The 21,505-nt window shown below is 45.7% G+C and overlaps 1 protein-coding gene across 4 annotated transcripts in view; it reads right to left on the reverse strand.

Annotated features, from left to right (window-relative positions):
- RELN (reelin) overlaps positions 1 to 21,505 on the reverse strand; it is a 1,394,857-nt gene that overhangs the window by 554,765 nt on the left and 818,587 nt on the right. For all 4 annotated transcript variants that reach the window (XM_077264737.1, XM_077264736.1, XM_077264735.1 and 1 more), the window contains exon 11: positions 14,947 to 15,092. In XM_077264737.1, coding sequence (XP_077120852.1) covers positions 14,947 to 15,092 — 146 coding nt within the window. The remainder of the gene's footprint in view (positions 1 to 14,946; positions 15,093 to 21,505) is intronic.

Here is a 21,505-nt window from a genome sequence, read left to right on the forward strand (position 1 = left end):
AAACTGGAGGGCGAGGGGGACCGCCCCTTTTTAACCTGTAGGTTCCTGTCCGGAAGGTGGGCGTATCCCCTCTCTCGTGGGGTGCTGTCGTGCCGATAGGAAAATATAAATTACAGGGAACCTATTAGCTCATTCTTTTTGCCAGAACCACATCCTCTCCCCACCCTGCTCCCCATGACAAACTCTATGCTAGCCTACGGAAAGACCTGTCAGTCACAGGGAGTGGGGCAGAGAAAAGCAGCAGGGGAACTGCCTCAGCCTAGTTATCAGGGACGCATAGCCCCTGGCAAGCATTTCAAATTACTGTGTTTTCTCTGAAATGCAACAGTGTTAGGATTACTCATCAATTTTGGATAAGTATGACACCCCCACGGATCAGCTATTATCAGCTCCAGTGATGTCTGCTTGTAAACAGCACATAGAATAAAACAGCACTGTTCAGTATTTAATTAACCCCTAGTATTTAATTAACCACTTGTACTTACTGTTATTAACCAGTTCCAGATGTACAGGTACATCAAGATGATCAGTGCCAGGAGCTTGGCTTTACTCACAGACGAGCTCCTGCAGCAGACTGCTAAGATCAGTGCCAGTACCAATCTTGGAAGTTTAACCCTCTAGATGCCAACAGTGACTGCATGACAGTATCTATAAGGTTGTGAGAGGAAGGAGCTCCTTCTCTCACTCCATCGGCTACCCAGTCACAGGACTGCAGGGTGCCAATGGTTACTATGGTAACCCGAGGCCAAGTGGGCTCCAAGTCTGCTAGCAATAATTGCCTGATAGGCTTTGCCATTAGCAGGGTCTAACAAACCATATGTAAGTGTGAAATAGTATTCAATTTCCATAGTGGGACTAAGTAAAGATAGTAACAAAAGTTCAATAATATGCATAAAGAAGTTAAAAAAAGTCACATAAAATGTTTTGCCATTAAAAACTAAATATTTACATAAAAACTAAAAAATAACAAATAATTGTTATCTCTGCATCTAGAACAATCAAAGCTATAAAACGGTCACCGTAAGCAGTATATGGAACACTATTAAAAATAAATTTAAAAAAAACATGCCAAAAATGTTTTTCCATTGCCACACAAAAATGGAATAAAAAGTGATCAAAAAGTTGTATGTGAAAAAAAGTATCACTGAAGGACGCTAATGCTAGTCATGCAAACACCCATTTTCAGGTTATCACAGAACCCAATTAGTTAATGAGTAAAATGAAAAGGGTATGTAAGGCAATTTTCCATGAGCTTTATATACAGACTACTTAAAGAAGACTATTAATAACATACTTCACAACGGACAAGCCAAGTCTACAGTACATAGTGTCATAGGACGCCTTATTTTTATGCATGAACAAGGAAAATTCTGAAGAGTTCACAAACTTTCAAATGTAAATAATTAGGAAATAGGTGTTTTTATGCTAAAATTCCTCTTAATCAGAAAATAATAAAAATCTGTTTTCTTCTTTATAGTAATTAACATTTCTTACAAAACATAAAACACTTATTTGTTTGTAACCATGAAAATTCAACCCATGTTTGTGAGTCGAAAAAAATTGGACAAAAATGTCCTCTCATCAGCGTAAGGGTATGTGCACACGCTGCGGACTCCATTGCGGAATTTTCCGCAGCGGATTTGATAAATCCGCAGTGCAAAACTGCGGCGGTTTTTACTGCGGATTTATCGCGGTTTCTATTGCGGTTTCCTCTGCGGGTTTTCACCTGCAGATTTCAATTGGAGCAAGTGTAAACCCGCAGCGGAATCCGCACAAAGAATTGACATGCGGAAAATAAACCGCTGCGTTTTCACGCATTTTTTTCCGCAGCATGTGCACAGCGGATTTCATTTCCCATAGCTTTACATGGTACTGTAAATGCATGGGAAACCGTTGCGTATCCGCAGCTGCGGAAACGCTGCGGATCCGCAGCTGCGGAAACGCTGCGTATCCGCAGCTGCGGAAACGCTGCGGATCCGCAGCAAAATCCGCAGCGTGTGCACATACCCTAAAAAGCTCTGCTGCACGATGTCTTTGTGTTACGGCTTTTTTGTTATTGATGGCAAAAATATAGATAGAAATATCTTTATTCAAGTGCTGATTGCAGGATTGCTCACTAGGGTTGAGCGAAATGGATCGGTCATTTTCATAAGTCGCCGACTTTTGGCAAAGTCGGGTTTCATGAAACCTGACCCCATCCCTGTGTGGGGTCGGCCATGCGGTACGCGACTTTCGCGCCAAAGTCGCGTTTCAATGACGCTAAAAGCGCCATTTCTCAGGCAATGAAGGTGGACGCAGAGTGTGGGCAGCGTGATGACATAGATCTCAGTCCCCACTATCTTAGAGAAGGGCATTGCAGTGATTGGCTTGCTTTCTGCGGCGTCACAGGGGCTATAAAGGGGTGTTCCCGCCGACCGCCATCTTACTGCTGCTGATCTGAGCATAGGGAGAGGTTGCTGCCTCTTCGTCAGAAGTAGGGATAGTGTTAGGCAGGGTACATTCACCCCCAAACCGCTTGTGCTGTAGCGATTTCCACTGTCCAACACCACCTTTTGTTTGCAGGGACAGTGGAAGCTACATTTTTTTTTCCTCAGCGCTGTAGCTCATTGGGCTGCCCTAGAAGGCTCCCTGATAGCTGCGTTGCTGTGTGTGTACGCCGCTGTGCAAACCAACTGCTTTTTTCAAAGCACAAATCCTGTTGTTCCTTCCTTTCTGCACAGCTATCTTGTTTGTTTGTCCACACTTTTGTGTGCAGCTGTCCTTTTTATAGCTGCCTGCCATACTTTTCTGAGATTACTGCAGGGAGATAAAGATTGGCAAGTCTGCCTCTGTGCCAGTGCTGTGTGTGGCATCTGTCTCTCATTGTGTGCCACAGAAAACCTAGTGTGTAATACTGGGCCATTTTTTTTTAATTGTCCCTGAAAATAATAAATAAATAGTGGGAAATAAAGATTGGCAAGTCTGCCTCTGTGCCAGTGCTGTGTGTGGCATCTGTCTCTCATTGTGTGCCACAGAAAACCTAGTGTGTAATACTGGGCCATTTTTATTTTTTTTTATTCTCCCTGAAAAAAAAAATAGTGGGAGCTAAAGATTGGCAAGTCTGCCTCTGTGCCAGTGCTGTGTGTGGCATCTGTCTCTCATTGTGTGCCACAGAAAACCTAGTGTGTAATACTGGGCAATTTTTTTTTTGTTTTAATTCTCCCTGAAAAAAAAAAAATAGTGGGAGCTAAAGATTGGCAAGTCTGCCTCTGTGCCAGTGCTGTGTGTGGCATCTGTCTCTCATTGTGTGCCACAGAAAACCTAGTGTGTAATACTGGGCCATTTTTTTTAATTGTCCCTGAAAAAAATAAATAAATAGTGGGAAATAAAGATTGGCAAGTCTGCCTCTGTGCCAGTGCTGTGTGTGGCATCTGTCTCTCATTGTGTGCCACAGAAAACCTAGTGTGTAATACTGGGCCATTTTTTTTTTTAGTTCTCCCTGAAAAAAAATAAATAGTGGGAGATAAAGATTGGCAAGTCTGCCTCTGTGCCAGTGCTGTGTGTGGCATCTGTCTCTCATTGTGTGCCACAGAAAACCTAGTGTGTAATACTGGGCCATTTTTTTTTTTTTTATTCTCCCTGAAAAAAAAAATAGTGGGAGATAAAGATTGGCAAGTCTGCCTCTGTGCCAGTGCTGTGTGTGGCATCTGTCTCTCATTGTGTGCCACAGAAAACCTAGTGTGTAATACTGGGCAATTTTTTTTTTGTTTTAATTCTCCCTGAAAAAAAAAAATAGTGGGAGCTAAAGATTGGCAAGTCTGCCTCTGTGCCAGTGCTGTGTGTGGCATCTGTCTCTCATTGTGTGCCACAGAAAACCTAGTCTGTAATACTGGGCCATTTCTTTTTTTTTTTTTTTATTCTCCCTGAAAAAAAAAAAATAAATAGTGGGAGATAAAGATTGGCAAGTCTGCCTCTGTGCCAGTGCTGTGTGTGGCATCTGTCTCTCATTGTGTGCCACAGAAAACCTAGTGTGTAATACTGGGCCATTTTTTTATTTATTTTTTTTAATTCTCCCTGAAAAAAAAAATAGTGGGAGATTAAGATTGGCATTTCTGCTTGAGTGCCGGTCCTGTGTGTGCCATCTGTCTCAAATTATTGGGGCACAGAAAACCTAGTGTGTCATACTGTTAATTTTTTTTATTTTTTTTAAATTCTCCCTGAAAAAAAAAAATAGTGGGAGATTAAGATTGGCATTTCTGCTTGAGTGCCGGTCCTGTGTGTGCCATCTGTCTCAAATTATTGGGGCACAGAAAACCTAGTGTGTAACATTGGGCCTGATTTTCCTTTCAGTGTCAGGCACCTATAAAGGTATATATAAATCCTACAGAAGTTTGAGTTCACCTTATAAGTTGTTTTACAGTAACAAATACCGTTACTTTAGTTATGTTTTGCAAACAATGAGGAAGTCTGGTGGAAGAGGTCGTGGCCGTGGGCGGTCATTGTCAGCTGGTAATGATGGTAGTGGTGGTGGAGCATCAGGTGGTTGTGGTAAAAGCAGTACAGCACCTAAGTCTCGAGTTGTTGAGCCAGGTTCGTCGTCTGGCTACACAAGGCCTCGAACGCTCCCTTTTCTGGGAGTAGGAAAACCACTTTTAAAGCCGGAGCAGCAAGAACAAGTTTTGGCTTTCCTTGCTGACTCAGCCTCTAGCTCTTTTGCCTCCTCTTCTGAAAGTGCTAAATGTAAAAGCAGCGCGTCGTTAGTGGATGTTCACGGTCAGGGACAAGTCGCTTCCTTGTCTTCTTCACCCAGAACAAGAGAGAAGGATGCGTCAGGCGACACAACGGGTTACTCCATGGAGCTCTTTACACATACCGTTCCTGGGTTAGACAGTGAAACAGTTAACAGGCCATGCCCATTAGAAGTTGAATCGGACATGGAGTGCACAGATGCACAGCCACAGCCAGATTACTATGCTGTTCCTTTGACTCAGACCAGAACATTGCCCTCACAGTGTACTGAGCCAGAATCAAACCCAGCGGAGACTATGGTGCCCCGTCACGAACGCTATACCACCGGCTTACACGGTGACACAGACGAAGTTGCACACGACATAGAAGAGGAGGTCATAGATGACCCAGTTGTTGACCCCGATTGGCAGCCATTGGGGGAACAGGGTGCAGGCGGCAGTAGTTCTGAAGCGGAGGAGGAGGAGCCGCAGCAGGCATCAACATCACAACAGGTTCCATCTGCCGGGCCCGTATCTGGCAAAAAACGCATGGCAAAACCAAAAGCAGTTGGAGGACAGCGTGGCCATCCGGTTAAAGAAGCTCAGTCTGCAATGCCTGAAAAGGTATCCGATAGTAGAAAGAGTGCAGTCTGGCATTTTTTTAAACAACATCCAAATGATCAGCGCAAAGTCATCTGTCAAAAATGTTCAACTACCTTAAGCAGAGGTCAGAATCTTAAAAGTCTAAATACAAGTTGCATGCATAGACACTTATCCACCATGCATTTGCAAGCCTGGACTAACTACCAAACGTCCCTAAAGGTTGCAGCACCCTCGGCCAATGAAGCTAGTCAGCAACGCTACATCCCTTCCCTCACTGTCAACCCACCATTTCCCGCACCACCTGCAGTATCTGTGCAGCTTTCATCGCCAGGCCAAAGCAGTCAGGGAATCACCAGGTTTGCAGTAGGAAACACTGCATGTAGGGCACCGGCAAGAATACCATCTCCAACCCTCTCTCAGTCACCCATGTCCACCGGCACCACCGCTAGTTCCACGATCTCCAGCTCTCCAGTCCAGCTCACCCTACATGAGACTCTTGTTAGGAAAAGGAAGTACTCATCCTCGCATCCGCGTACACAGGGTTTGAACGCCCACATTGCTAGACTAATCTCATTAGAGATGATGCCCTACCGGTTAGTTGAAAGCGAAGCTTTCAAAGCGCTGATGGACTACGCTGTACCACGCTATGAGCTACCCAGTCGACACTTCTTTTTGAGAAAAGCCATCCCAGCCCTCTACCACCATGTTAAAGAGCGCATCGGCCATGCACTCAGGCAATCTGTGACTACAAAGGTGCACCTGACAACAGATGCATGGACCAGTAGGCATGGCCAGGGACGTTACGTGTCTATCACGGCACACTGGGTGAATGTGGTGGATGCAGGGTCCACAGGGGACAGCAATATTGGGACAGTTCTGCCTAGCCCACGGTCTAGGAAACAGTTGGCTGTAGGTGTTCGCCCCCCCTCCTCCTCCTCCTCGTCCTCCTGCAGAAGCGAGAGCTCGTCCACAGACCGCAGTCGCACATCCACTCCATCCGCAGCTGCCACTGTTGCACACCAGGTATGCCATTATGGGACAGCTAGTGGCAAGCGTCAGCAGGCTGTATTGGCAATGAAGTGTTTGGGCGACAACAGACACACCGCAGAAGTTCTGTCCGAGTTCTTGCAGAAAGAAACCCAGTCATGGCTGGGCACTGTACATCTTGAGGCAGGCAAGGTAGTGAGTGATAACGGAAGGAATTTCATGGCTGCCATAGCCCTTTCCCAACTGAAACACATTCCTTGCCTGGCTCACACCTTAAACCTGGTGGTGCAGTGCTTCCTGAAAAGTTATCCGGGGTTACCCGACCTGCTCCTCAAAGTGCGCAGACTTTGCTCTCATATCCGCCATTCGCCCGTACGCTCCAGCTGTATGCAGAACTATCAGCGGTCTTTGAACCTTCCCCAGCATCGCTTAATCATCGATGTTGCAACAAGGTGGAACTCAACACTGCACATGCTTCAGAGACTGTGCGAACAGAGGCGTGCTGTTATGTGTTTGTGGGAGGATACACATACATGGGCAGGCAGTTGGATGGCAGACATGGAATTGTCTGCTGTGCAGTGGTCGAAGCTCCAAGACCTCTGTCAAGTCCTTCAGTGTTTTGAGGAATGCACACAGCTGGTTAGTGCAGACAACGCCATAATAAGCATGAGCATCCCCCTAATGCGTCTGCTGATGCAAAGTTTGACGCACATAAAGGAGCAGGCGTCTGCAGCCGAGGAAGAGGAAAGCCTTGATGACAGTCAGCCATTGTCTGGTCAGGGCAGTCTACAGGATGAGGTAGGGGGCGAAGAGGAGGAGGATGAGGAGGATGATGGGGATGAGCATTTTTTAAATGACGAAGCTTCTCCGGGTCCAATGGAAATTGCTGGTGTGGCAAGGTCGAGTTCAGGTTTTTTGAGGGAGACAAGTGACATAGATTTGACTGTAACTGCCCCTCAAACCAGCACAACCGCAGATTTGACTACTGGAACTTTGGCCCACATGGCGGATTATGCCTTACGTATCCTCAAAAGGGACCCACGCATTCTTAAAATGATGACCGATGATGATTACTGGTTGGCCTGCCTCCTTGATCCTCGCTATAAAGGCAAATTGCTAAATATTATGCCACATGAGAACCTCGAACAAATATTAGCAACCAAACAAGCAACTCTTGTAGACCGTTTGATTCAGGCATTCCGAGCACACAGCGCCGGTGATGGTTCTCACACGAGCTGCAGGGGGCTACAGGGCAGAGGTGTTAGAGGTGCACAAATCAGAAGTGGCATTGGACAGAGGGGTTTTCTGACCAGGTTGTGGAGTGATTTTGCAATGACCGCAGACAGGACAGGTACTGCAGCATCTATTCAAAGTGACAGGAGACAACATTTGTCCAGTATGGTTACTAACTATTTTTCAGCCCGTATCGATGTTCTCCCTCAAGCGTCATTCCCATTTGATTACTGGGCATCCAAATTAGACACCTGGCCTGAATTGGCAGAATATGCATTGCAGGAGCTTGCTTGCCCAGCAGCTAGTGTGTTATCAGAAAGAGTATTCAGTGCTGCTGATTCAATATTAACCGAAAAAAGGACTCGTCTGGCTACCCAAAATGTTGATGATCTAACCTTCATTAAAATGAACCACTCCTGGATTTCAAATTATTTTGCCCCACCTTTCCCGGCTGACACCTAGCTTTCCTATAAAAAGGTCTTGCTTGTGAACTGGTCTTACTGAGTGTTCCAATCTCTTAATTTGCAGCAGCTGTTTGTCCAGCATACGACATGTTTACACCTCCGTAAATGGGAAAACTACCCCCACGGGGCCGTGGTCTCGCCACTTGGCGCAAGCACCCATTAGAGTGCCGTTTGTCTGAAGAGGTGGGTGTGCCCACTTTTGGTCGACGGCACTGCCACTGGGTCCCTCATAGTACAATAAAGTGTCTCTGGCGGTGGTGGCGTGCAACCAACATCAGACACACCGTTGTAACATGAGGGGCCCTGGGCCTGTACTGCCGGCCACAAGAGGGTTCCCCCCCCCAGCTCAAACCGTGCTCTACCACGTGCAAAATTATTTCTCACAGCTCCAACAATGTTTAGTCTATGCGCTGACATCCTTCAATGCCTGGCACTGACAATACCAATTTGTTGACATGTATGATGCTAGTTAAAATAGTCAGGGTCAGTGTCCTATATTGACACCAGTAAATATGTATTGCCAAATTACTATGTCTGAAACTCAGTAGAGGCGCCCACCCCTGTACTTAAGTATGCCACACTTTTTTTTTTTGTTTTGTTGTTTTGCGAGACATTAACATCTATTTATTTTTTGGGAGTACTAACTGTGTCAGACACTCCTTGCAATCGTCCTCCGCTGACCACACCAATGCTGCCTGTGTACCCCTGCGAGATAACTAAGTGCCTTGAGCCTATTTTTATTTATTTTAGGCCTAGTAAGCCTGTCTGCGGTCCCTCCTTGCAATCCTCCTCCACTGACCACACCAATGCTGCCTGTGTACCCATGTAACCTATTTAAAACTGCCTTGAGCCTATTTTTATTTATTTTAGGCCTAGTAAGCCTGTCTGCGGTCCCTCCTTGCAATCGTCCTCCGCTGACCACACCAATGCTGCCTGTGTACGCCTGCGAAATAACTCTAAGTGCCTTGAGCCTATTTTTATTTATTTTAGGCCTAGTAAGCCTGTCTGCGGTCCCTCCTTGCAATCGTCCTCCGCTGACCACACCAATGCTGCCTGTGTACCCCTGCGAGATAACTCTAAGTGCCTTGAGCCTATTTTTATTTATTTTAGGCCTAGTAAGCCTGTCTGCGGTCCCTCCTTGCAATCCTCCTCCACTGACCACACCAATGCTGCCCGTGTACCCCTGAACCTATTTTAAAGTGCATAGAGCCTATTTTTTTATTTTATTTAATATTAATAAAGCCATGATGGACTACGCTGTACCATGCTACGAGCTACCCAGTTGACACTTCTTTTGCGAGAAAAGCCATCCCAACCCTCCACCAGCATGTAAAAGACCGCATTGTCCATGCACTCTGGCAATCTGTGAGTACAAAGGTGCACCTGACAACAGACGCATGGACCTGTAGGCATGGCCACGGAAGGTTACGTGTCCATTACGGCGCAATGGGTTAATGTGGTTGAAGCATGGTCCACAGGGGACAGCCTACTAACTCTGTCTGCAGTCCCTAATTCAAATTGTCCTCAATTCAGGTTTTCGGGCTTTTTTAAAAAATAGGAAACTGCATTTGGGCTACTAGTTTGGTTGGGGCCTACTGTTGATGTCTGCCGCTCCTGGATGTTCTCCTCCTCCTGGGTGTTCTCCTCCTCCTGGGTGTTCTCCTCCGCCTTGGTGTTCTCCTCCTGGTTTCCTTGTCTGAGCTTCAACCTTCAGGCTCTCATAAAGTATTTTTAAATGTAACACTGCAGTTGCCCTGCTACCTGGGTTGGGGCCTAGTAACGGTGTCTGCCGCTCCCTGGTGTTCTCCTCCTCCTTGGTGTTCTCCTCCAGGTTTCCTTGTCTGAGCTTCAGCCTTCAGGCTCTCATAAAGTATTTTTAAATGTAACACTGCAGTTGCCCTGCTACCTGGGTTGGGGCCTAGTAACGGTGTCTGCCGCTCCTTGGTGTTCTCCTCCTCCTTGGTGTTCTCCTCCTGGTTTCCTTGTCTGAGCTTCAACCTTCAGGCTCTCATTAAGTATTTGTTTTTAAAAATTGGTGGTTGGGGCCTACTAACGGTGTGTGCCGCTCCCTGGTGTTGTCCTCCACTGTATAAAAGCTGAGCTTCAGTCTTTAGGCTTTCAGCCTATAGTAGCAGATATTAAACTGCATTTGGCCTTCAACTTTGGTTGGGCTCTACTAACGGTGTGTGCCGCTCCCTGGTGTTGTCCTCCACTGTATAAAGCTGAGCTTCAGTCTTTAGGCTTTCGGCCTATAGTAGCAGATATTAAACTGCTTTTGGCCTTCAACTTTGGTTGGGCCCTACTAACGGTGTGTGCCGCTCCCTGGTGTTGTCCTCCACTGTATAAAGCTGAGCTTCAAGCTTCAGGCTCTCATTATGTATTTGTTTTTAAAAATTGGTGGTTGGGGCCTACTAATGGTGTCTGACGCTCCTGGGTGTTCTCCTCCTCCTGGGTGTTCTCCTCCAGGTTTCCTTGTCTGAGCTTCAACCTTCAGGCTCTCATTAAGTATTTGTTTTTAAAAATTGGTGGTTGGGGCCTACTAATAGTGTGTGCCGCTCCCTGGTGTTGTCCTCCACTGTATTAAGCTGAGCTTCAGTCTTTAGGCTTTCGGCCTATAGTAGCAGATAGTAAACTGCATTTGGCCTTCAACTTTGCTTGGGCCCTACTAACGGTGTGTGCCGCTCCCTGGTGTTGTCCTCCACTGTATAAAGCTAAGCTTCAACCTTCAGGCTTTCGGCCTATAGTAGCAGATATTAAACTGCATTTGGCCTTCAACTTTGGTTGGGCCCTACTAACGGTGTGTGCCGCTCCCTGGTGTTGTCCTCCACTGTATAAAGCTGAGCTTCAACCTTCAGGCTCTCATTAAGTATTTGTTTTTAAAAATTGGTGGTTGGGACCTACTAACGGTGTGTGCCGCTCCCTGGTGTTGTCCTCCACTGTATAAAGCTGAGCTTCAGTCTTTAGTAGTGTTGAGCATTCCGATGCTGCAAGTATCGGGTATCGGCCGATACTTGCTGTATCGGAATTCCGATACCGGGATTCCGATACTCTTGTGGTATCGGGTATCGGGTATCGCAACAACATTAATGTTAAAATGTGTAAAAGAGAGAATTAAAATAAAAAATATCGCTATACTCACCTCTCCGACGCAGCCGGGACTTCAGCGAGGGAACCGGCAGCGTTGTTTGTTTAAAATTCGCGCTATTACTTGGTTACGTGAATTCCCGGCTTGTGATTGGTCAGGTCGGCCATGTTGCCGGGACGCGGACCAATCACAGCAAGCCGTGACGAAATTACGTCACGGCTTGCTGTGATTGGTCCGCGTCCCGGCAATATGGCCGCCCTGACCAATCACAAGCCGTGACGTCACGGGAGGCTGGACGCTGGACACGCGCCCATTTTAAAATGAGCGCGTCCAGCCTCCCGGCTTGTGATTGGTTGACCGCGGCGCAACCAATCACAAGCCGTGACGTCACGGGAGGCTGGACACGCGCCCATTTTAAAATGAGCGCGTCCAGCCTCCCGGCTTGTGATTGGTTGACCGCGGCGCAACCAATCACAAGCCGTGACGTCACGGGAGGCTGGACACGCGCCCATTTTAAAATGAGCGCGTCCAGCCTCCCGGCTTGTGATTGGTTGACCGCGGCGCAACCAATCACAAGCCGTGACGTCACGGGAGGCTGGACACGCGCCCATTTTAAAATGAGCGCGTGTCCAGCCTCCCGTGACGTCACGGCTTGTGATTGGTCAGGGCGGCCATATTGCCGGGACGCGGACCAATCACAGCAAGCCGTGACGTAATTTCGTCACGGCTTGCTGTGATTGGTCCGCGTCCCGGCAACATGGCCGACCTGACCAATCACAAGCCGGGAATTCACGTAACCAAGTAATAGCGCGAATTTTAAACAAACAACGCTGCCGGTTCCCTCGCTGAAGTCCCGGCTGCGTCGGAGAGGTGAGTATAGCGATATTTTTTATTTTAATTCTTTCTTTTACACATTTATATGGTTCCCAGGGCCTGAAGGAGAGTTTCCTCTCCTTCAGACCCTGGGAACCATCAGGGATACCGTCCGATACATGAGTCCCATTGACTTGTATTGGTATCGGGTATCGGTATCGGATTGGATCCGATATTTTGCCGGTATCGGCCGATACTTTCCAATACCGATACTTTCAAGTATCGGACGGTATCGCTCAACACTAGTCTTTAGGCTTTCGGCCTATAGTAGCAGATATTAAACTGCATTTGGCCTTCAACTTTGGTTGGGCCCTACTAACGGTGTGTGACGCTCCCTGGTGTTGTCCTCCACTGTATAAAGCTGAGCTTCAACCTTCAGGCTCTCATTAAGTAGTTGTTTTTAAAAATTGGTGGCTGGGGCCTACTAACGGTGTCTGACGCTCCCTGGTGTTGTCCTCCACTGTATAAAGCTGAGCTTCAACCTTCAAGCTCTCATTAAGTATTTGTTTTTAAAAATTGGTGGTTGGGGCCTACTAACGGTGTGTGCCGCTCCCTGGTGTTGTCCTCCACTGTATAAAGCTGAGCTTCAACCTTCAGGCTCTCATTAAGTAGTTGTTTTTAAAAATTGGTGGTTGGGGCCTACTAACGGTGTCTGACGCTCCTGGGTGTTCTCCTCCTAGTGGGTGTTCTCCTCCTCCTGGGTGTTCTCCTCCTCCTGGGTGTTCTCCTCCAGGTTTCCTTGTCTGAGCTTCAACCTTCAGGCTCTCATTAAGTATTTGTTTTTAAAAATTGGTGGTTGGGGCCTACTAACGGTGTGTGCCGCTCCCTTGTGTTGTCCTCCACTGTATAAAGCTGAGCTTCAATCTTAAGGCTCTTGTTAAGTAGTTGTTTTTAAAATGTGTGGTTGGGCCCTTAAAACGGTGTCTGACGCTCCTGGGTGTTCTCCTCCTCCTGGGTGTTTTCCTCCTCCTGGGTGTTCTCCTCCTCCTGGGTGTTCCCCTCCAGGTTTCCTTGTCTGAGCTTCAACCTTCAGGCTCTCATTAAGTAGTTGTTTTTAAAAATTGGTGGTTGGGGCCTACTAACGGTGTGTGCCGCTCCCTGGTGTTGTCCTCCACTGTATAAAGCTGAGCTTCAATCTTAAGGCTCTTGTTAAGTAGTTGTTTTTAAAATGTGTGGTTGGGCCCTTAAAACGGTGTCTGACGCTCCTGGGTGTTCTCCTCCTCCTGGGTGTTTTCCTCCTCCTGGGTGTTCTCCTCCTCCTGGGTGTTCCCCTCCAGGTTTCCTTGTCTGAGCTTCAACCTTCAGGCTCTCATTAAGTATTTGTTTTTAAAAATTGGTGGTTGGGGCCTACTAACGGTGTGTGCCGCTCCATGGTGTTGTCCTCCACTGTATAAAGCTGAGCTTCAATCTTAAGGCTCTCATTAAGTATTTGTTTTTAAAAATTGGTGGTTGGGGCCTACTAACGGTGTGTGCCGCTCCCTGGTGTTGTCCTCCACTGTATAAAGCTGAGCTTCAATCTTAAGGCTCTCGTTAAGTAGTTGTGTTTAAAATGTGTGGTTGGGCCCTTAAAACGGTGTCTGACGCTACTGGGTTTTCTCCTGTTTTGTTGTCCCGACCTTCAATGTTCAGGCTTTCGGTTTACATTTTAAATAATTAAACTGCAGTTGGCCTACTACTTTGGTTGGGCCTAGTAACGGTGTGTGCCGCACCTTGGTGTTGTCCTGTGTTATTTTCCTGACTTTTAATCTTCAGGCTTTCGGCCTTCATTTGTAATATTAAACTGCATAGGGCCTACTAGTGTGGTTCGGCCCTACTAACGGTGTCTGCCGCTCCTGGGTTTTCTACTCCACTGAACTAAGCAATGCCACCTGGTTAGTCCTGTTACCAATTTTGAACTGCATTTTACCCACTTTATTATTTGGGCCTATATCAGTGTTTCGTCCTCATCCTGCCCATTGCCCAGCCGATGCTAGGTGAGTCTTGTGGTACTTTGACCCAGACCACTACATTCCCCTTGCACGCTACACAGCCACAATCTGACCCTGCTGAAAGTCAGGTTCCCCTTCCCGCATACTATACCACCTTACACAGGGACAAAGAGGAAGGTGCAGATGAAAGTGCAGGTTTCTTCAACAGGTAGGGGGGCATACTCGTTGGCGACGTCACAGGCACAGGGCCCCTCAGAGTATGCAAAAGTGTCGCTGCCGGTGGGAGGCGCCCCCGCCATGCAAACACACCGCCGTACTTTGAGGGGCCCTGTGCCAGTGCCAATGCGAACGAGTGGGCCTCCCTGCTTGCTCAGGATCACAGCACTTGCAAAGTTGAAATACTTACCTCTCACTGCTCCACCGCCGTGACGTAGTCCACGTTTCCTGGGCCCACTAAAACCTTGAACCAGCCCTACCCCCCACAACTTTTGCCAAATGACCCCCAATTTCCAATGCCCAACTATTATTAGAAAGTTAATTAAGATTGACAAGCTTCAGAAACAAGAATGGATGTTTTTGGCATTAAAATGGGCACTGTAGGTGTTTTCCTGGCCTCCACTCACTGCCGACTATGCTTCCCCATTGATTTGCATTGGGTTTCATGTTTCGGTCGATCCCCGACTTTTCGCGATAATCGGCCGACTTCACTCGACTCGACTTTGGACAAAGTCGGATTTCGCAAAACCCGACTCAATATTAAAAAAATGAAAGTCGCTCAACCCTATTGCTCACTATTACTGGAGCCCGAAGAAGAGCTAGACTATATCCTTTAATTTATCCATAAAACTGGTAGAGCACAACAGGACTTTTTTTTTAATGCTGAAAAACTGAACACCTTTTTGAAACATTTTTAATGTACTTATTTTGCACATTTTCAGTTTTTTTTAATAAACTCAAGGCTAACTAAAAAAAATTCAAAGGAAATGTGCTTTGTAATTTCTGAATATTTTAATTTGAAGGTGTCAATTGTTTGAGTGATGATTAGTGTTTGCAAGAGTAATGCTCACCCAGCTGGCTGACTCTCAAATTCTTCTGACCACTGATCCTGGATGTCTTCAGTAGATAAATCAACATCTCTTGTTACTGCAAAATTATATTCACTGCCTTCTGTTCCATGGAAGTAGATGGAGTTGCCATCTGACTGACAACTATGCTATGGAGACAAGAACCAGACATGACAATCTATAACAAAATAATTTATAATAATAATTTTTATGTATATAATGGCAACATATTCCAGAGCACTTGATGTATCAGCACTTGATGTACATAATTCAAAAATTCAAAGAAGAGGTACACGTATCCTGTTCAAAAGCTTACAATTGTTGAGGAAATAGGGAACTTAAAAAGTGTTTATATTGTATGTTCCAGTACACTTTCATGATAAATAAAGGTATTGATGTAATACTCAATGAACAGGTCACCACCAGCAAGTATATTTCCAGTTAGAAAGTGCTAAAAACAAGTTGAGTTAAATGTTTGTACAGATTTACAAGCCCATCTAGTCTGGAATGTGATTTCAATGTTAAGTCTGTTTCTAGTTCTGTGCAAAAAAGCATATTCACTGTATAAATAAAAAAAACTACAATTTTCCAATATATTTTCACGATACTTGAACTAATATACTCCATTTGGTAAATAAAGGACAAAGAAAAATGACTGAATTTGCAATCTGATTATTAAAAAATATTCTTTATTGATACAATGTAAAAAATGTGGGTAAGGGTGGAAATAAATACACAGGAACAAGAAAAGGATGCAATGCATTGGGAACTGGTGAAATTATATAATAAAAATTAAGTAGAATATAGCAGCACAAAAAAGTTAAAGATTGATAGTAATACGAGTCTGCTGATTTAAATACCACAATATATCAATTTATAACAAAAACCGAACTTGTGGATGTAATTGAAAATACCACGATCCCTTCTGTCTGGAGTGCCCATAGCACCCTATCAGGGAAGAACCACTCGGGGGTACCAAAAACTCCCAAGTATATACTTGTTGACAACAACCAAAGAACATATGTGCAAAAAAACTACATAGTGGTAATTTTAATCACAAAATGTAAACTTTATTTAAATACAACATAAGAACACAAAAAGTAATAGGATGGGAATGAGGTGAAGGACTATACTGAAAAATGGCTGCATATGAGCACACAATCTATGTATCATGGGAGGTACATAGCCTAATGGCAATATAAAAAGTCAAATGTCTCAGTAACTGGCACTACGTATAAAAGCTAGTAAGAAAAAGGGGAAGGGGGGGGGGGAAAGTTTACTACCCCCGAAACTCAGTGACCAGATGACCCTAAAGGTGCAGCCAGTCCTGACCCCACATAAAGATAATCCCTATTGCACATACATCCATAAAAGTGCTTCAGTGATTATAAATGTGCCAGAGATAGCGTGCCACAATTTAAAGCTTAAGGCTTACCCATGTGTGTGCAGGTCTGCGGCCAGATTCCAGTGAGAAGCCCCGACGCGCGTTTCGCGTGATGTGCTTCCTCGGGGGGCTGTGTGGGTACTGGATCTGCAAAGTTTATATAGGGCCATGATGTAAAAAGCATTAATTCCTATTGGCGGTGATTACGGCGCACGAGGAAGGGTGAACCGCCATTGCCGCCCTCCTTCCGGCCATCTCAGCAGCGTCCAGTAAGGGGAAAATCCCCCGTGACGTCAGAAGAACTGGACGTCGCTGTGTGAAGATGCCTTGGGAGGCGCGGCTTGTGCCGGGACCCATTGCGCGTGCGCACCACCGCGGTGGCCATTTTGGAAAAGGGAAAAAGGGGAAAAATTGCTGGCATGATGAGAGTGAGTATAATGCAACCAAAGTGGAACGTGTTACTGCCGCGCAACATACAGAGGACAAATAGAGTGCGTATATATATTTTTACAAGCTAAATAGAGAGAAGGAACGCATTCAGAAACACTGGCATTCAGGGCAGCAAATTCTGTGCTTTAAGCTGTAACAATCCAGCAATACATCCACACGCTGCCACAGATGTCTTCACTGCTGTTCCGCTTGTAGAATTGCGCACTCCTAAGGTGGCCATGGGGTCACCAAGTCCAAACGCCAATGAAGAATAATACATATAGACACAAATTGTAAATGCACGAGACCACTATAGAGACAAAAAGGAAAAAACAAACAATATTGAATAAAAATATGAATTAAAACCAGATAAAAACATGAATAAACTAGAGAGACGGGTTATAGGAATGGAACGAAGGACAACTTTTCATTAAGGCCATTCGGGGCCATAGTCCCTAGCCTAACTATCCACTGACATTCAATTTTGGCTAGTAATTTTTTAAGGTCACCACCCCGAATGCCAGCATGGACCCTATCAATGCCTCGTACTTTTAAGGTATCCGGGTTGCAATTATGTCTTGCCTTAAAGTGTCTCGGGATGGTCTTGAGTTCCGAGTCATCTATCACTTCCTTTGCGGACACAATGTCCCTGACATGTTCACGGACCCTGACACGGAGTTCACGGGAGGTGAGGCCTACATAAATTAGATTGCACGTACAGGTGGCATAGTAAACCACAAACGTGGTACTGCAAGAAATATAACTCATAATACGGTATTCCCTACCCCCACCTGCCGCCGAGAATGTAGTGGCCCGTATAATATTTCTGCATGCTTTGCAGGAGCCGCATGGAAAACAACCCCATCTTGGGGGTCCTGAGCCAAAGATTCGAGGAGAAGGTATACTGTAATGGCTACGCACCAGTTGGTCTCTAATACTTCTGCCTCTCCTTGCCGTAAGAAGAGGCCGGTCAGGTAAGATTCCGTTGAGTGTTGGTTCAGTTTTTAACACAGACCAGTGTCTCTGTAGGACTTCTCTGATATCATCCCATTTGTTGTTAAAGGTGGAGATGAATCTTAGTGGCTGCTCTTTTTTACGAGCCGCCACTGGGGTCCCACAGAGAAGTTGATCTCTGGGGGTGCTTTTAGCACGAAAATAACCCCTTTTAATAGATCTTCCACTGTACCCCCGATCCCGGAAGCGATCAAAAAGGTCACGGGCCTGGCCCTCAAAGACTCCATCCGTGGAGCAAATCCGTTTCATTCTAAGAAATTGGCCCACAGGTATAGCACGTATTGTGGAGCTAGTGTGTGCAGAGGTAGAATGCAATAATGCATTCACAGATGTCTCTTTTCTAAACACATCAGTTTGAATTACCCCGTCCTCACATCTACAGATCTTAATATCCAGAAAGTCTATGCTTTCTGCAGCAATTCTATGTGTGAGGCGGATATTCCGATCATTCTGATTTAGTCCACGGATGAAGTCACGAAGGCCAGGCTCGGGACCCTGCCAAATTAACAAAACATCATCTATATAACGATACCAGCACTGCACATGGGAAGCGGCACATGCGCCCTCACCGAAAATCTCCCTCTCCCAAAATCCGAATCTGAATGCGTTCCTTCTCTCTATTTAGCTTGTAAAAATATATATACGCACTCTATTTGTCCTCTGTATGTTGCGCGGCAGTAACACGTTCCACTTTGGTTGCATTATACTCACTCTCATCATGCCAGCAATTTTTCCCCTTTTTCCCTTTTCCAAAATGGCCACCGCGGTGGTGCGCACGCGCAATGGGTCCCGGCACAAGCCGCGCCTCCCAAGGCATCTTCACACAGCGACGTCCAGTTCTTCTGACGTCACGCGGGATTTTCCCCTTACTGGACGCTGCTGAGATGGCCGGAAGGAGGGCGGCAATGGCGGTTCACCCTTCCTCGTGCGCCGTAATCACCGGCAATAGGAATTAATGCTTTTTACATCATGGCCCTATATAAACTTTGCAGATCCAGTACCCACACAGCCCCCCGAGGAAGCACATCACGCGAAACGCGCGTCGGGGCTTCTCACTGGAATCTGGCCACAGACCTGCACACACATGGGTAAGCCTTAAGCTTTAAATTGTGGCACGCTATCTCTGGCATATTTATAATCACTGAAGCACTTTTATGGATGTATGTGCAATAGGGATTATCTTTATGTGGGGTCAGGACTGGCTGCACCTTTAGGGTCATCTGGTCACTGAGTTTCGGGGGTAGTAAACTTTCCCCCCCCCCCCTTCCCCTTTTTCTTACTAGCTTTTATACGTAGTGCCAGTTACTGAGACATTTGACTTTTTATATTGCCATTAGGCTATGTACCTCCCATGATACATAGATTGTGTGCTCATATGCAGCCATTTTTCAGTATAGTCCTTCACCTCATTCCCATCCTATTACTTTTTGTGTTCTTATGTTGTATTTAAATAAAGTTTACATTTTGTGATTAAAATTACCACTATGTAGTTTTTTTGCACATATGTTCTTTGGTTGTTGTCAACAAGTATATACTTGGGAGTTTTTGGTACTCCCGAGTGGTTCTTCCCTGATAGGGTGCTATGGGCACTCCAGACAGAAGGGATCGTGGTATTTTCAATTACATCCACAAGTTCGGTTTTTGTTATAAATTGATATTAATACTGTGTATTTTCACAGCTTCTCCTACCGACCGTATGGATCATAGAGCCAGGGAAATTAAGTGGCTCACGAAATTGGATGAGGTTTTTGGTGACGACTCGAGTGTGGTTCTTAAATCTAGAGAGACAGAGGATTCTGTTACTAAATTGAAGTATTTATTAAATAAAAAAACACGGTTGTGGTGGAACAAAGCCTTCTTAGAAAGGTATATCGATAAGGGCCTGATACCAAGAGGTTTGAGGATTCAAGTGTTCCCTTCATTTTCTATAGATGACGAACTCCTAAAAGAACAATGGGAGGAGCTGTCCTCAAATTGCTCCAGAGGGTACATGGAATTACTGGTTAAATCCAATACAACTTCTCTACAGTCGGTGGAGAGTGAGATTGGAGCACTACAGGAGACGTTATTGGGTTCACTGTCAGTGACGGCTAAAACAAAATTGAATGAGGAGCTTGAGGGGGAATTTCAAAAGTGGGAAAAAGACATTGTGGCATCTAAGACTAAAAAATATCAAAGAGATGTGTTGGACTATAAAAACAACCATGTATACAAATGGAAAAAGAAGCAGGTATTTCAACAGAAACCCCCAGTCCACCGTAATTCCTTTTCATCGGCATCTTCGATGGAAGAGGAACATGCGGGTACGAGCCACTCCAGTAATATCTTGAATGAAAGACTTGGTGCGGCTAAATCTGGTAACCAGAGGGGGAAGAACAAACGCCGATTTACCCCACCACAGTCTCGTGAGAAAAAATCGAAACCCACTAATAACCTTGAGGTAATTAACCTATCGGAGCACGTGCTGTCTACTGACCAGGTTCAGGTTCTGAGTTTAGGGTTGAATTTCGTTCCAACTAACAGTTTTGATTATTTTACAGTCATGAAAGACACGCAACTTTTTTTGAGGAAGGTCATCTTGCGGAAATTACATGCTAAACCAGGCGACACCTTTAATCCTGACACAACCTTGGAACAGGAGGCACTGGTGGCACTGGAAGAGTTGGCAGCAGAAAATGAGACGCCTGTCACAGGTACCTTCCCTCCTTCTGTTGCGCCGAGATGTACCACGTTCCCCTCTTTTTCGCTTTGCCCCCAGATTGATATTTTCAATAAATTAGTATTGGAGGATCTTAAGAAAATCTCTAATGATAAGAGGGGTGATAACCTTACTGTAAAACAACGCAGGGCCCTTAAAGAACTGGGGTCTATGCGGGATGTTGTGATAAAACCAGCAGATAAAGGGGGGAACGTGGTAGTCTGGCCAACAGTTAAGTATGAGAGGGAGGCTTTCCGACAATTGAAGGACCGGGATTCATATATATCCCTTGCTAGTAATCCACTGCCAAGTTTTTCTAGTGCCTTGTACGAAATTTTGGATCGGGCCCTGACACGGGGAATTATAACAAAAAAGGTGTTTAAAGGTCTTATGGTGGAACATCCAGTTGTCCCTACCCTTTACCTGCTGCCGAAGGTCCATAAAGATCCGCTGGAACACCCGGGACGTCCCATTGTCTCTGGCATAGGAGGATTGTGCGATCCTATATGCAAATTTATTGAATACTATCTGCACCCCTTAGTTGAGTCGCTCCCCTCCTATGTCAGAGACACTACGGACGTCCTGAGGAAAATTGATGGTCTTACCTTGGAGCCAGATATGGTCTTTGCAACAGTTGATGTTGAATCCTTATACACTTGTATAAGGCACACGGACGGGTTGGAGGCCGTTGAGTTCTTTTTGAATATGAGCAATTTAGGTCTTCCACTGTGCACCCTGATCCTAGAGCTCCTTCATTTTGTTTTAACACACAATTTTTTTACGTTCAAGGACCGGTATTTTTTACAGAACCGTGGCACTGCCATGGGCGCGGCATGTGCGCCTTCGTACGCTAATCTCTTTCTCGGATATTGGGAGAGGGAGATTTTCGGTGAGGGCGCATGTGCCGCTTCCCATGTGCAGTGCTGGTATCGTTATATAGATGATGTTTTGTTAATTTGGCAGGGTCCCGAGCCTGGCCTTCGTGACTTCATCCGTGGACTAAATCAGAATGATCGGAATATCCGACTCACACATAG

Source organism: Ranitomeya variabilis, chromosome 5, assembly GCF_051348905.1.
Source record: "Ranitomeya variabilis isolate aRanVar5 chromosome 5, aRanVar5.hap1, whole genome shotgun sequence".
Lineage (NCBI taxonomy): Eukaryota > Metazoa > Chordata > Amphibia > Anura > Dendrobatidae > Ranitomeya > Ranitomeya variabilis.